Source organism: Hyla sarda, chromosome 2 (assembly GCF_029499605.1).
Source record: "Hyla sarda isolate aHylSar1 chromosome 2, aHylSar1.hap1, whole genome shotgun sequence".
NCBI lineage: Eukaryota > Metazoa > Chordata > Amphibia > Anura > Hylidae > Hyla > Hyla sarda.
The window spans coordinates 246,590,892-246,606,683 of record NC_079190.1 but is presented as its reverse complement, the minus strand read 5'-3'; the positions used below and the strand labels follow the sequence as shown (position 1 = coordinate 246,606,683).

Genomic DNA, 15,792 nt, shown 5'->3' with positions numbered 1-15,792 from the left:
AAGGTTTTGCCATGGCCTTCACAATCTCCTGACCTCAACATAATTGAAAATCTATGGATAGACCTTTAAAGAGCATTGCATGACAGACAGCCCAGAAATCTCAAAGAACTGGAAGACTTTTGTTAGGAAGAATGGGCAAAGATACTTCAAACAAGAATTGAAAGACTCTTGGCTGGCTACAAAAAGCGTTTAGAAGCTGTGATACTTGCCAAAGGGGGCAGTACAAGATATTAACTCTGAAGGGTGCCCACATTTTTGCAGATGCCATTTTTTTGTTTTCTGTTAGTTTGGAAAGTGTAAATGATGGAAATAAAATCTAACTTTTGTTGACATATTATAACAATGTCTAATCTGTAATTTGATGCCTTTTGGAGAATTTTCCATCTTTCCTTGGCTTCTTTATGCACATTAATACAAATTTTTACCTGGGGTGCCCAAACTTTTGATCCCCACTGTATACTACCAATTATTGTCCTCTTTTCTGACATCTTAGGTCCCTTATGGAAAAGTGCCGGTCTCAGTATATCTCCTTTTTTTGGTTAAAATGACGATACTCCCTAAGTTACTTAGTTATTTTTTTTTTAAACATTACCCGTGTGAGTCCCCTTGTCTGCCCTGCGTGCTTTTCAATCTGCCATTCTTCGGTTTATTTATGATGGTAAATGGCATTGTCTCCCAATGACAGTCATGATGGTTAGCAGGTCTGTGGGAGGTTTGGCGGTGCCAGATGTCACTATGTATTATTGGGCTGCCCACTTGTGACACTTGGCTGCGTGGTCTACTTACCATGCTTATAGCCGCTGGATGGAGCTAGAGAAGCTGTGGTTGGCCCCGATACACCCTAATACCTACCTGTGGAGTCCCCTTCTCCCTTCTGCTTCTCCGGGCCTGCTGCTAGGGCCTATGTCTTTTTCTCGTTATGTGTGGGAGTGTTGATTTTTCTTCTCTTTCTCCCCTGCAATCCTTTCTCATCATCCTGCCTTCCCTTCGGGTTTAACCACCTGCATGGTCAGGGAGTGGGGTGGTAGGGGGCTCTTCTGTTGGGCTGATGTTGTAGACCCTTTTTCCAGCTCTTTATTGTCTTTTGAGAATTTGGTTTTCTGGCATGGTCTTCCCCCATCCGAATGACTGCATTATGTCCAGCTTAGGCATTATATGTCTTCTGTACTGGGAACACATGTGGTTTCCTTACGAATGACCTTTGAACGTTTGTGCCGCTCTGGCCCATAAACAAAAGGCCTTCTTTCTTATATTTATTCTATTCTTAATGCACCTCTTATTGCTAAGTGTTGGAAGCAAACTCTCCTCTCCCCCCCCCCCCCTTCAGAGATGGATCTCCTGGTGAGGATTAGGGAGATCAGATCTCGCCTCTCTTAACAATACCTTACCTCTCTTTCTTTCTGTCTGGGAACCCTGGGATTGCTTCTCTGATAGACAGCCCCCTTAGTTCTTTTATATCTTCCTAATTTTGCCTTTTCTTTCCTTTCTCTTACCTCTTTAACCCCTTCCTTTTTTTTTCCTCTCCTCCCCTGTTTTTCCTTGTCTAACTGTTGTGTGTTTTTGTAAATATATGTTTGTCGAGTTCTAGTGATGTTTACCTGAATGCATGTTCCGGCTCCTAGAGAGCCTTGTGGAGCTATTTATTCATGTCCTTTGTTAAACTCAATAAGTGTTAGATTGTTGTGGGCTTCATGTGCTGATTGCTTAGGGTCCTTTGCATCATTACTGTGCTTCAAAATTGGCCCTCATTTGTTACTCTATTATCCCTGTTCTGTTTTGGAATCATTGCTGGATTCTTTTTCTTTGTATTGTAAAACTTTAATAAAAAATTTACAGTTGAAAAAACAATATGCTCAGTTTTAGATACTCCAAGCACATACTGCAAAAGACATATGCTCAGTTTTAGATACTCCAAGCACATCCTGCAAAGATTAATGAAAATACATATAGACACTTATGACTATCTGTTTATATCGATCAGATACATTTTTATCAATATACCTGTATCATTATTCATTATCATTATTATATGGCTATAATCCCTTTTGGAAACAGATGTATATAATATTTTTTTTAAACCAAATTACAATAAACAAATACAACTTTTGTAAAATGAAAATATGAAACAAAAACTCACACAAAGAAGAAAGCAACCTTCCCCTTTCCAGTTTCTTTGTTTGCCCCTGTTGAGCAGAATTTGGACCTGGATAATACCTGTCCAAAGAGAAAAAAAAATGTATTAACGGGGTACTCCGGTGAAAAACATTATATTGTTTTTTTTTTTTAAATCAACTGGTGCCAGAAAGTAAAACAGATTTGTAAATTACTTCAATTAAAAAATCTTAATCCTTCCTGTACTTATTAGCTGCTGAATACTACAGTGGAAATTCTTTTCCGTTTGAAACACAGAGCTCTCTGCTGACATCATGAGCACAGTGCTCTGTCCATTTTAGGAACTGTCCAGAGTAAAAGGAAATACCCATAGCAAACATATGCTGTTCTGGACAGTTCCTAAAATGGACAGAGATGTCAGCAGATAGCACTGTGCTCATGGTGTCAGCAGACAAAGTTTTTCACCGGAGTACCCCCTTTAACCTTCTTTATTTCTTCCCTGCAGCGTCCCTTGCTGTGGGTGGACACTAGTTTGAGCCATGTGGCCAGGAAGCTGCTGTATTTCCCAGGATGCATTGCAATTTGGCCTTTTGTAATTGGCTATCCCTCTAGATATATCACTAATTTATAATGCTATGGGATCTAATTTTCCCACTATTTTCCTCTCCACTGCCAATATATACTTCTTGTTTTTTATTATATGTGCTTTATATACTTTCTTATGCGCTTATATATGCCTGTATACAGTGTTAAAAAAATAAATAAATAACTGAAACACTTCTATTTTTACAAAAAGAGTGTACAGTCGGCACTGCCTATCTTAGTCTATGGCACAATCCTGTGGATGGACTCTGACCATTCAATGCTCAGTAACTGATTGATCATCCCGGTGCTCAGTGGTAAAAGACGTAGCTCAGTGTGGAATACCTTGTGTAGAAGAAGACCACGCCAATCGATCTGGATGCTATTAAAATTCTTTATTCCCGCTTGAGGTACATTAGAATGTCAGGAGGGGGAAAAGCACACGTCCGTTTCGCAGCACACGGACGAAACGGACGTTGTCCCGTCTCTTCTCCCCCTCCTGATGTTCTAATTTATCTCAAGCGGGAAGAAAGAATTTTAATTGCATCCGGATCGAGTGCCGTGGTCTTCTTCTACACAAGGTACTTCTATTTTTACATAGTCAGTTTAACTCTTCCTGACAACTCCCATCCACCTCTTTTTCTCATGTAGCTTATATCGCTGTTGATAATATAAATCATTTTAGCTCTTCTAAAAATCTATTTATTTGTCTTAGATGAATGATCTGTCAGAGCAGTGTACCAAAGGGGAATGATTGGTAGAGGCATTTGTGACTCAATGCTTGATGCTGCCTTGACGACAACTCTGTATGCAAAGGCTATCAAAGCATCTGGAGAAAGAAGTAGCTGTGGTCAAAAGTCACAGCTTGATGCGAGGGACAGAAGAGCACTTTGTTGATTTATAGCCAGAACAAAAACACAAGCCTGCAGACCCTAAACTACTGAAGAGTGCCCTTCAACTTGCAATCACCTTTCGAGTAATTTGACGGGCTGTCGTTTTTTGGCTACAATTCAAGTGCTCTTCTGTCATTCCTGTTAAGCTTTGACTTTCAATCGCAACTGCTTCATTTTACATAAGATTATTTGTCTAAATACTTTCTGTGCTTCAGTTTTGAAATTCAATTGAGCTCCACAAACACGGGTCACAAGTCAATAGCCGGAGGAAAGATTTCTGTTTACATGCAGCACATCTACAGGCAAGGAATGTATGGAGTCCTTGATGGAGCAATCCCCCAAACACTGCACTATAGTTGTAGCTTCTAATATAAAAGCTGGAGGACCATACTAAAGCATAGCCTATGACCATCCATGAACTTAAAGGGGTACTCCGGTGTTCAATGTGTTTTTCCGTTTTTTGTTTCATTTCTATTCTTGTTGTTTAGCCTACTCTATTTTCGTTCTTTGTTGTCTTTTTATCCCCCACTTTGTTTTCCTATCTTTGCTCCTATTTCCTGTTTCTTGCTGTGCTGAAAACTACAAATCCCAGCATGCCACATGCATTGCTGGTTTGGGGCGGCTCATTTTTTTTTTTTTCCGCCCTTTACCCACCCTACTACCCACTATTTTCCCGGGTCAGCCCCTTATACACAGCACACTAATATAATCAGCCTTGGTTGGGATACACTGTCATACACACACAAAAGGGACTACAACTCCCAGCATGTGTCATTAAGGAGTCTTCAGTATAACACCAGCATGCTGCCTCTGTAGTCTCCTGGGGGTTGTAGTTCACCACACCTTTGTAGGGCATACACCATTGTTTCCCAACCAGGGTGCCTCCAGGTGTTGCAAAACTACAACTCCCAGGATGCCCTGACAGCCTTTGGGCATGCTAGGAGTTGTAGTTTTGCAACAGCTAGAGGCACACTGGTTGGGAAACACTGGTGTAACATGATATGTATGCTGAATAGGCTAGAACAGTATTCCCCAACCAGTGTGCCTCCAGCTGTTGCAAATCTACAACTCCCAGCATGCCCAAAGTCTGTCAGGGCATGCTGGGAGTGGTAGTTTTGCAACAGCTGGAGACACACTGGTTTGTAAACACTAGCATACACACACACACAACAGGGACTACAACTCCCAGCATGTGTCATTCAGGAGTCCCCCTCCCCCTTCACATATAGAGATCATTCCCAGTATGAGATTTATTCCCCTGCAGTCCATACATCCCCAGCCCGTTCACCTTGTCATCCTCCCCTTCAGATAACACTTATCTTCTCTGTGTTCCTTCTCCTGCGCAGACCTGCATCCTTAGAATAAAGAGCAGGGGGAGGGGAGGTGAGGAGCTGTGTACTCAGCTGGATGAGATGAGGGGGCGTGGCTTATTTTTCTCATGCAGACAGAGAAAAAAAAAAGCTGTGACATCTTGTCCACAACAGACTCAGAACATGGCCAACTGTGGACAACAGTAAAAGAAAACCCTCTGAACTACAGAACTTCCTGCCCAACAAACAGGTAAGAAAAACACACACATGCTGCCAAAATATATAACACATGTATATTGCAAAAAAACTAAACTTACAAAGAAGATGCCATATAGTCAAAAAAAATTACCACCGGAGTACCCCTTTAAAAGGGCACTGTCAGATTCAAAAATCTTTTTTATGTTGCACATCTTGGCAAAACATTAACCTTTTTAATATACTTCATAAGAAAATTTTATTTCCTTTTCATAGAAATCATGGCTTAATTTAATGATTTGCCAAAATGTACAACATATAAAAAGTTTTGACAGTGCCCATTTAAGAGTAATACTTGGAATGTACTTCTCATGAACATCTCTAGCATAAACAGCAGATAAAAAATGTGCAAGGTCAAACATTTTCATAGAGCTTTTTTGGTGATTGTTTCTTAACACTGTATATTAAGTACTCACTGATGTCTCATAATATTATCATCTGCTTCACTCTGCTTGGAGCTTGTCTCAGTTAACTGCAAGGAATCCTGTGAGGACGATAAGAGAATGTTTTATTGATAGTGAGGTTGCTATTACAGTAAATGAAATACAATTGTTCTTTGGAGTACATTACTTTTCAGGTAATTGCTATATTCTACGTAACAAGTAAATTATAAAATTCATTATTGCTTTATCATATTATATGTATAATGTCTTTATGAATGGAAACTGACACTGTATATAAGAAAGAAATAGCTGCATATGCTGCCATATAAAATCGGAGACATACTAACATGAAGAAATAGAAAAAGACTGCTAACCACACCTGCTTTTAAGCTAGAAACAGGGACAAGGCATCCCATTCTCAAGATACCTACAGTTAGGGTCCAAGGAGCAGTTATATGTGTGTCTGTGTATTGTGAGAAAAGTCAGGGTAGTGTCACACACAGCACATCCACAGCGTATTTGATGCTGTGAATGCGGTGCCGGCAGTCACAGAGGGATGGCAAAGCGAGGTCCCTGCTCCCTGTGTGTCTGCACGTAGCGGCAGATTTGCCATTGGCAGTCATTAGCTAACACACAGAGCTACCTGGCCGCAGCAGGGAGCTCACTCTGCAGTCGCTCTGTTACTGTCGGCAGTGTATCCGCAGTGTCAAATACGCAGTGGATGTGCTGTGTGTGACCCAACCTTTAAAAGGATTTTCCGTACAAAACAAAAATTGTCTGCAGGCCTACTTGTGGTGTAAAAAGAATAAACAAGCTATATCCCAGTCAACACTTTTTGAAGTGCCTTTACTATCAGTGGCAGGAGAGGGAAGGCATATGGCAAGTTGAAACCCCAATTTTGACAAACAGCATCCACAGATTTCAGATCTTCTTCAGGATTTAGTGAGAAGAAATAATTTACTTTCTGGTCCTTCCTGTTGACAAAAAAAATCAATCTCTGGTGTACTCCATGTTTGCTTAATTTCCTAAATATGTGTGGGTTTAGACTCCAATCCCCTGAGTCCACTAACTGACGACTCAGCCCCTTTATTGTCTTTCCCCTTCAGGAGTGACGCTATGTTTTTTCTCCCCAAATAAATATCTTTTTTGCCATTTTCTGAAGAAGTTTGTACCTTTTTGCACCTTGATGAGTTATAAAGCCTGTTGCTGTAGCATTGTCTGAATAGATTTTCACATGCTGCTTATTTTGAATATTCAAATACAGCTTTTAACTCACAAAAATCTGAGGAAGATTTTTGGGTTTCTTTTGACCATTGACCCTGGGAAAATTGATCGTGAAGGTTAGCCCCCTATCCTCTCAGACTGGCATTCGCTGGCATTTACCTGTCCGAAATCCAAGGAATTCCTTTTACCAGATTTTTTTCTTTCATCCACTACCTGGGGGAGGCCTACCTGTAGAGAGATAATCATTTTCTTCTCCAAAGAGATTTGGGAACAATTACACACTCTCAGGAACTGTCACGTAGACCAGTCATTTCCAAGCTTTTTTTTTTGCCCAGGAACCCCTTGGCTGCCCATTTCTAAAAATTGGACCCCCCCTGATAAGTGACATGTTTGTAATTTATATACCGTATATACTCGAGTATAAGCCGACCCGAGTATAAGCCGAGACCCCTAATTTCAACCCAAAATCCCAGGAAAAGTTATTGACTCGAGTATAAGCCTAGGGTGGGAAATACCTCATCCCCCCCTGTCATCATCCAGACCCGTCATTAACATCCTCATCATCCCCTTGTCATCATCCCACACATCCCCCCTTCATCATCCCCTTGTCATCATCCCACACATCCCCTTATCATCCCACACATCCCCCCTTCATCATCCCCTTGTCATCATCCCACACATCCCCTTATCATCCCACACATCCCCCCTTCATCATCCCCTTGTCATCATCCCACACATCCCCCCTTCATCATCCCCTTGTCATCATCCCACACATCCCCTTATCATCCCACACATCCCCCCTTCATCATCCCCTTGTAATCATCCCACACCCCCCCCTTCATCATCCCCACCCCCCTTCATCATCCCCACCCCCCTTCATCATCCCCACACCCCCCCCCCTTCATCATCCTCTTCTCATCATTCGCCCTCAGTGGTCTTCAACCTGCGGACCTCCAGAGGTTTCAAAACTACAACTCCCAGCAAGCCCGGGCAGCCATCGGCTGTCCGGGCTTGCTGGGAGTTGTAGTTTTGAAACCTCCGGAGGTCCGCAGGTTGAAGACCACTGCGGCCTTCAACATGCGGACCTCCAGAGGTTTCAAAACTACAACTCCCAGCAAGCCCGGGCAGCCATCGGCTGTCCGGGCTTGCTGGGAGTTGTAGTTTTGAAACCTCCGGAGGTCCGCAGGTTGAAGACCACTGCGGCCTTCAACATGCGGACCTCCAGAGGTTTCAAAACTACAACTCCCAGCAAGCCCGGGCAGCCATCGGCTGTCCGGGCTTGCTGGGAGTTGTAGTTTTGAAACCTCCGGAGGTCCGCAGGTTGAAGACCACTGCGGCCTTCAACATCATCCAGCCCCCTCTCACCCCCTTTAGTTCTGAGTACTCACCTCCGCTCGGCGCTGGTCCGGTCCTGCAGGGCTGTCCGGTAAGGAGGTGGTCCGGTGAGGAGGTGGTCCGGGCTGCTATCTTCACCGGGGGCGCCTCTTCTCCGCGCTTCCGGCCCGGAATAGAGCCGTTGCCTTGACAATGACGTATCTGCGTCGTTGTCAAGGCAACGTGACTATTCTGAGGCCGGGCCGGAAGCGCGGAGAAGAGGCGCCCCCGGTGAAGATAGCAGCCCGGACCACCTCCTCACCGGACCACCTCCTTACCGGACAGCCCTGCAGGACCGGACCAGCGCCGAGCGGAGGTGAGTACTCAGAACTAAAGGGGGTGAGAGGGGGCTGGATGATGTTGAAGGCCGCAGTGGTCTTCAACCTGCGGACCTCCGGAGGTTTCAAAACTACAACTCCCAGCAAGCCCGGACAGCCGATGGCTGCCCGGGCTTGCTGGGAGTTGTAGTTTTGAAACCTCTGGAGGTCCGCAGGTTGAAGACCACTGCGGGTGGGGGAGTTCACTCGAGTATAAGCCGAGGGGGGTGTTTTCAGCACGAAAAATCGTGCTGAAAAACTCGGCCTATACTCGAGTATATACGGTAGTTGTTTTTTCTAAATGTATATGCTTTTCTTTACTCCATATCCTTTCCCCAGGCTCCCTGCTCCTCTCCTTATGTCACCAGAACCTCTCATCATTCAGCCACATTCTCGACTATCCTGCTGAGTTCCGCCCCCACATGTAATTGTCACATGAATATGACATCATCACAGGTCCTTCATCTCCAGCATGCAGCAGATACAGAGAAAGTCCTGGTCAGGGAGATCTCTGCTCCACAGTGACTGCCCTACCGCGACCTGCTCTGTATCTGCTATTTGAGAAGCAGCAGCACCATTACAGAATTTTCTACGCATATCCCAAGGAGAACTGCTGTATATCAATGGGGAACATTGATACCTATACATAGGTATAGCAGAGATGCAAGAGGTCATGGGAAACAAAATGGACACTTTTTATTGAGGATGAGTCCTTTCGATAGTACTTTTAGATTTTTGTTAGAAGAGTAGTAATAGTAATGTCCCCTCAGTTTTTGCATTTTGAAGACTGTGCCACTATCTGAAGATGCTCTAGATATGGCATTGTAATAAGTTACTTTATGCAGTGCTTCAGTATTCAAATCGGAGAAAGCAATATCCTTCTCATCCATATTGAGTGTGAATTTTAGATCCAAGGGGCTGCTTAAATGCTGTTAATTGCAGGCACAAAAACAAAGTTACCCTGAAACAAAATAACACACAATTTATTTTATAAAACATTGTCCCCTGCCAGTTTTTAAACCATAGTGCATGTCTGAAGAAGTTGGACAAGGTGGCAGATATGGCTACAATCCTGACCGATTCTGCTGAAGCATAAACTAGGAATGTAGTGGCAAGTTTAAGCATAGATATAGAAAACTATTTTCTCCTTTCTCTTCCCACAAACAAAATAAAGATCTTGCAACACTAGTTGCTGCTATGTTTGGATTAGGAGAGATTATAAGCTTGTATAATGGAAAAAGTTAAAGCCACCATTTGCTTTGCTCAGCATCAGCTTTTGGAGAGCAATGCACAGCTGTTTGCCGACCCAGATAAATTTAGTAAAGGCAATTCTGACTGTAATCTGCTAAAAAGGGGGATAGTTGAAATTGTATAAAGTGTCCGAAGTTTTGGCGATTGTTATCCCTAGATAGGTGATAGAGAAGGCCACCTTAATTCCTATACCACTGATTTCAGACAACCTGTGGGGAAGCAACACCCAGTGGGGAAATTCAGATTTAGCCACATTAACGTTGTACCCCGAAAAGCTACCAATAAAATTTCAGGAAGTTCATAAAACTAGATGAGGATTTGCTTGGCTTATTCATGAAGATCAGGACATCTAGAAAAAGTCAGAACAACAACCAAACACATGGGTACAGCCACCATAGCAAATTCAAAAAGAAAGTGGCAGAAGCACTCTATATTTGATCACAAATATAAAATTGAGTCTCTTTTTGTTTATCTAAGAGCCGAGGAACGTGCTCTCGAATCACTCAAAGTGCAAGAAAAAGTGCAAACGTGTTACACTAAAAAAAAAAACGTGCACAAAGGATGCAGTCTATCGCAAGGCCCACCAACAAACCTTACCCTTTGCCTCTGGACCAAAAGGTACCTGCAAGGTTCCAGCTTCGATGTCTCTTTGGGCCAAAGATACTAAGGGACCACAAATGCTCACGGCATCCCCCTTGGCGTTAGCCAAGGTATCTGCTTGCAGAGCCGTAAACGGTTGGTACCCTGCCCATGCAGGAGTACCTGGGGTTTCTGTAGGGAGGTGAGGAACCTTATGAACACACACACACCTCCCCTAGAGTGCTAGGAGGGACACACAGAAGGGCTACCGCATCCTAACAACCCTGTGAACACACAACACGCAAAAAGTGACACAGTGACAAAAAGAAAGAAATAAGTGAATGTGTGCAGGTATACTGCCAGGACATCCGGCCGGATCTATAAAAAATTTATCTGATCCTAGCCAGAAGGCTGGGAATCAAGAGGTGACTGCCACAAGGTGAAGAGATTATGGTGCCCGTGCTGCCACTCAGTGAGCCAATACTCCCCGAGGCACTAAAGTACCTCGGCTCTAGACCCTCTCAGCCTCATGGCAAGACCAGGAAGGAATAGGTCACATCAGAGCAGCCATCGAGCTGATTCCTCAGAACCAGCCCCGCTACACCTGTCCCCTCCATACAGCACCCATCCCCACCAGTCCAAAACCGGTGCATCCGCTCACCATCTTAAACTGATAAGAACAGATACTACACTTGATCTTAGCCAAAAGGCCGAGAAGCGATGATGAGTCTCTTTTTGTATACTTTATAATCAAAACGTGCCCCCCATTCACCACGCAGAGGTGGCCTTACTGTAGATGGGACCCTAGCGCACTAACTCTACTCACCACCTTAGGGATATCTGAAATCTCTGGTTTAATAGACTCACTTTAACCTGAATATGAGTCACATTCAGAAGCAATAATACAGGGGCAATATAGAACAGGATCAGATGCCATCAGGACATAAAATTACTATTTACAATTAATTACTGAGTGATCATTAGTACCCTAAATTTACCATCCACAAATTAACAATCACCGTAAAACATAACTTTTAATTTGCCAGCTGTTAAAATCCTCAAACAGCTAGGTCTCATACATGATATCACAGTAAATTATGACCAGTACATCATGTGGCTACATGCCAATAAAGTGGCATTATCAAGGGCTATAGGGCAAATGGCGTGTATTAGACCCATCCTGGGGTTTATATAACCTCCTTTGTATGATGTCATCAACAGGATGTGATTTCATATTACCCTCCAAAACATCTAATTGGTGAGGCAATGGGTAGAAAGCAACGCCAGCCAGTAAGGATTACAATCACCAGATGACGTCAAAATATCCCATAAGGCTCCTACACTTTGTTTTGATAAATGACAGACTGCTGGACCAATCATAAATCCACTTCTTACCAACCACATCTCCAAATGGCTAGCAAAGATACTTATGTAGCTGCATAATAGAAGCAGCGCGGCCAGAAGCAGCGCGGACCCGACCCCAGCAACAGGTAATTATACAACCGGGGATGGGGGAGGCAACGGGGCAGCGGCGCCGGCAATGGGTGCCGCTGCCCCTTCTCTCCCCCTGGCTATCGGCGCCGCTGCCCCATTGCCGGCGCCGCTTCTCTCCCCCTGGCTATCGGCGCCGGCAATTGGGGCAGCAGCACCGATAGCCAGAAGGAGAGAAGGGGCAGCGGCACCGATAGCCAGGAGGAGAGAAGGGGCAGTGGCACTGATAGCCAGGGGGAGAGAAGGGGCAGCGGTGCCGATAGCCAGGGGGAGAGAAGCTGCGGCAGCAGGGCTCTAGACCCCAGGAAAGGCAGGGGGAGAGAAGCGGGCAGAGACGGCCTCTCTCCCCCTGCCTTTCCTGGGGGCTTCTGCAGGATCAGAAACAGTGTATCGGGGTATACACATGCACACACACGCACCCTCATTTTACCAAGGATATTTGGGTAAAAAACTTTTTTTACCCAAATATTCTTGGTAAAATGAGGGTGCATGTTATCCGGTGGTGGTATACCCCGAGAAATACGGTAGCTACATTGAAGATATGTAACCTTACAGTTCAGCAGAACATTACATGTTACCGGGAGCCTAAGAATATAACATGCTTTTAAGCACTACCATGCAGTTACATTGGTGATGATTTCATTATAGAATGTGAGCTTGTATAATTCTTAGAGATGAGATTGTTGCCTCATGTTTTGTCTAGGTTACTTACTTGCGTTCTCTAGCAACCCTTTTATTGTATGAAATTAAGCTTTATATTAAATGAATGGGAGCTGTTCATGTAAATACTTTGACTCAGAAGCCTAAAATACACCTACGGTACTCTAGTATTTACTATGTGTTCATACATGTCCTGTTATTGTTATTACTGTCACTGATAATAATAAATGGAATTATTTGTGTATTATAATTATAGAACATCATCAATATAGTATTTTCTTTTAGTTTATATGTTAGTAATATTTGTATGATTGGATATATTTTTTCCTTGCATTTGGAACAATAACTGTTTGCTAAGTATATTATTGGGGATAATATTTTCCTGAATCTTTGTCATGTATACAGTACCTAAAGAACTTATAGAGCAGTGTAAAATAATTGTAACTGTAAATTGGGAACTTTGAGAATATCATTGTTTACAAAGAAAGAAAACAAAACCCAGAATGCTCCAAAGGGAAACATTGTAACAGTTTGTAAGGCTGAAAAAAGACTTCAACCTAGAGACACAATATTAGGCAGTGGTATTGTTAAGGATGGGTTAATGTGCGGCCTTAATCTGTGAGTGACTACCGCTGTACTATTTTTTCCGAGTGTTGACGTAAGAAAATTCACACCAGGCCAGGTTGGTATGAGTTCCCTCCTCGGTACCCCAGGGAGTTCTCTTTATTACAAGAAGTAAATTTGGTTTTTACAAACTGACAAAAAGGGGAGGGTGAAAGGTAAAACTATGCATCGTTCTATATGCTGATTGTTCATTTGTAGCATAAGTAATTTATGTTGCAAGGCTTCTAGCTTGAGATTTCTCCCTCTTTCCACAAAGCCCAATGTTTAGACATATTGTCTCCATACAGGGGCGGACACAGACAGAACGTGCCTGCCTGCCCCCCCCCCCCCCCCCCATACCTCAATTGTTCAGGTAGGAGATAAATATGAGATATGAGATAGATATGATATATATAAGATGGATAGATAGAAATGCGATAGATATATAGATATGAGATAGATAGATATGAGATAGATAGATATGAGATAGATAGATAGATATAAGATAGATATGAGATAGATAGATATAAGATAGATAGATATAAGATAGATAGATATGAGACAGATATTAGATACATATGAGATAGATAGATATGAGATAGATATAGATAGATAGATATAAGATAGATAGATATGAGATAGATATTAGATAGATATGAGATAGATAGATATGAGATAGAAAGATATGAAATGGATAGATAGATATTAGATAGATAAATAGATAGATATGAGATGGATATAGACAGAAAGATAGATAGATATGAGATAGATAGATATGAGATGGATGGATAAATAGATAGATGTGAGATAGATAGATAGATAGATATGAGATAGATAGATAGATGTGAGATAGATAGATATGAGATAGATAAACAGATAGATATGAGATGGATATGAGATAGATAGATGTGAGATAGATAGATATGAGATGGATATGAGATAGATAGATAGAAAGATATTAGATAGATAGATATAAGATAGATACAGTAGATAGATAGATGATAGCTAGGACATGGATATCTTTTTACCAACCAGGGTGCCTCCAGATGTTGACAAACTAAAAAACTACAACTCCATGGCCTTTGGCTGTTGAGGTATGCTGGGAGTTGTAGTTTTGCAACAGCTGGAGGCACCCTGTGGGATGGATAGATTGATAGGTAGATAGTGTTTTCCTACCAGGGCAACTCCAGCTGTTGCAAAACTACAACTCCCAGCATGCCTGGACTGTAGTTTTGCAACAGCTGGAGGCACCATGGTAGGAAAACACTGATCTATGCCCAGTCAATCTATCTCAGTGTTTACCAAGCAGTGTGCCTCCAGCTGTTGCAAAACTACAACTCCCAGCATGCCCGGACAATCTTTAGCTGTCCGAAAGTTGTAGTTTTGCAACAGCTGGAGGCTCCCTGGTTGGGGAACACTGCCTTAATGGATTAATGATAAATAAACAAGCAGTGTGTCCACATGTTGTGGCGCCAGTGGGGTCACTTTCCCTCCTCCGCGGTCCACAGTTCACCTACAGGTCACATTACAAGAACAATTTTTCGAAAAATTATGGCAAAAATGGCGCAGCTTTACCACGACTTTTTGAAATCGCGGTACAAACCGAGCCAATTTTTGCCGCAATTTTTCCCAAAAAATTGTTCTTGTAATGTGACCTGTAGGTGACCTGTGCGCTACTGCCTGTCTCCCTAATGATACCGGAGAAGGAGCAGCGCAGGGATTGTATAAAAAAAAAATAGCGCTTGTCTGAGTGGGGATCTGGACAACTGTCCTGGATCCCCACCAGCTGCACCTCGCTTCTCGGCCTTTTGGCTAAGATCAAGTGTAGTATCTGTTCTTATCAGTTTTTCATGCCGGTGTACCGTAACGCCGGTATGGGGCTGGTGGGGATGGGTGCTGCATGGAGGATGCAGGTGTACCAGGGCTTTCCGGGGCTGGTTCTGAGGAATCAGCTCGACGGCTGCCCCGATGTGACCTGTTCCCTCTGGGTCTCGCCATGAGGCTGAGAGGGTCTAGAGCCGAGGTACTTTTGTGCCTCGGGGAGTGGTGACCCCGAGGTGCCGAAACTCACTGGGAGGATAGACTCACTGAGTTGAAGCACGGGCACCATAATCTCTTCACCTTGTGGCACTCACCTCTTGATTCCCGGCCTTCTGGCTAGGATCAGAGAAATTTTTATAGATCCGGCCGGATGTCCGGGCAGTATATCTGCACACATTCACTTATTTATTTATTTTTTGTCTCACTGTGTCACTTTTTGCGTGTTGTGTGTTCACAGGATTTGTCAGGATGCGGTAGCCCTTCTGGGTGTCCCTCCTGGCGGTCTAGGGGAGGTGTGTGTGGCCATTAGGTTCCGCACCTCCCTGCAAACACCCCGGGTACTCCTGCTTGGCAGGGTACCTACCGTAATCGGCTCTGCGGGCAGATACCTTGGCTAACGCCAAGGGGGATGCCGGGAGCATTTGTGGTCCCCTAGTAGCGTCGGCGAAAAGGGACATCGAACCTGGAACCTCGCAGGTACCTTTTGGTCCGGAGGCGAAGGGTAAGGTTTGTTGGGGGGCCTCTCTCCTATCGGAGAAGGGCTAGCGATAGACCGCATCCTTTGTGCACGTTTTTTTTAGTGTAACACGTTTGCACTTTTTCTTGCACTTTGGGTGAATCGAAAGCACGTTCCTCGGCTTTAGATAAAAAAAAAAAAAAAAAAACAGCTGCACCTCTCTCTCAAGGGGACCCTTGGCCAGTGCCTGAGGGCCCATGT

The 15,792-nt window shown here is 43.5% G+C and overlaps 1 protein-coding gene and 2 pseudogenes across 22 annotated transcripts in view; 1 reads left to right on the top strand and 2 right to left on the bottom strand.

Annotated features, from left to right (window-relative positions):
- Positions 1 to 15,792, bottom strand: part of TEX14 (testis expressed 14, intercellular bridge forming factor) — a 536,718-nt gene that overhangs the window by 145,025 nt on the left and 375,901 nt on the right. For all 22 annotated transcript variants that reach the window (XR_008888708.1, XM_056556863.1, XM_056556851.1 and 19 more), the window contains 2 exons: positions 5,569 to 5,636; positions 2,138 to 2,214 (listed from right to left, as the gene is read on the bottom strand). Coding sequence is in view for 21 of the 22 variants with exons in the window: in XM_056556863.1 (XP_056412838.1) it covers positions 2,138 to 2,214; positions 5,569 to 5,636 (145 nt within the window). In the remaining variant the exon portion in view is untranslated. The remainder of the gene's footprint in view (positions 1 to 2,137; positions 2,215 to 5,568; positions 5,637 to 15,792) is intronic.
- Positions 10,896 to 11,002, bottom strand: LOC130360162 (U2 spliceosomal RNA; annotated as a pseudogene).
- LOC130359848 (U2 spliceosomal RNA) lies at positions 14,827 to 14,936 on the top strand (annotated as a pseudogene).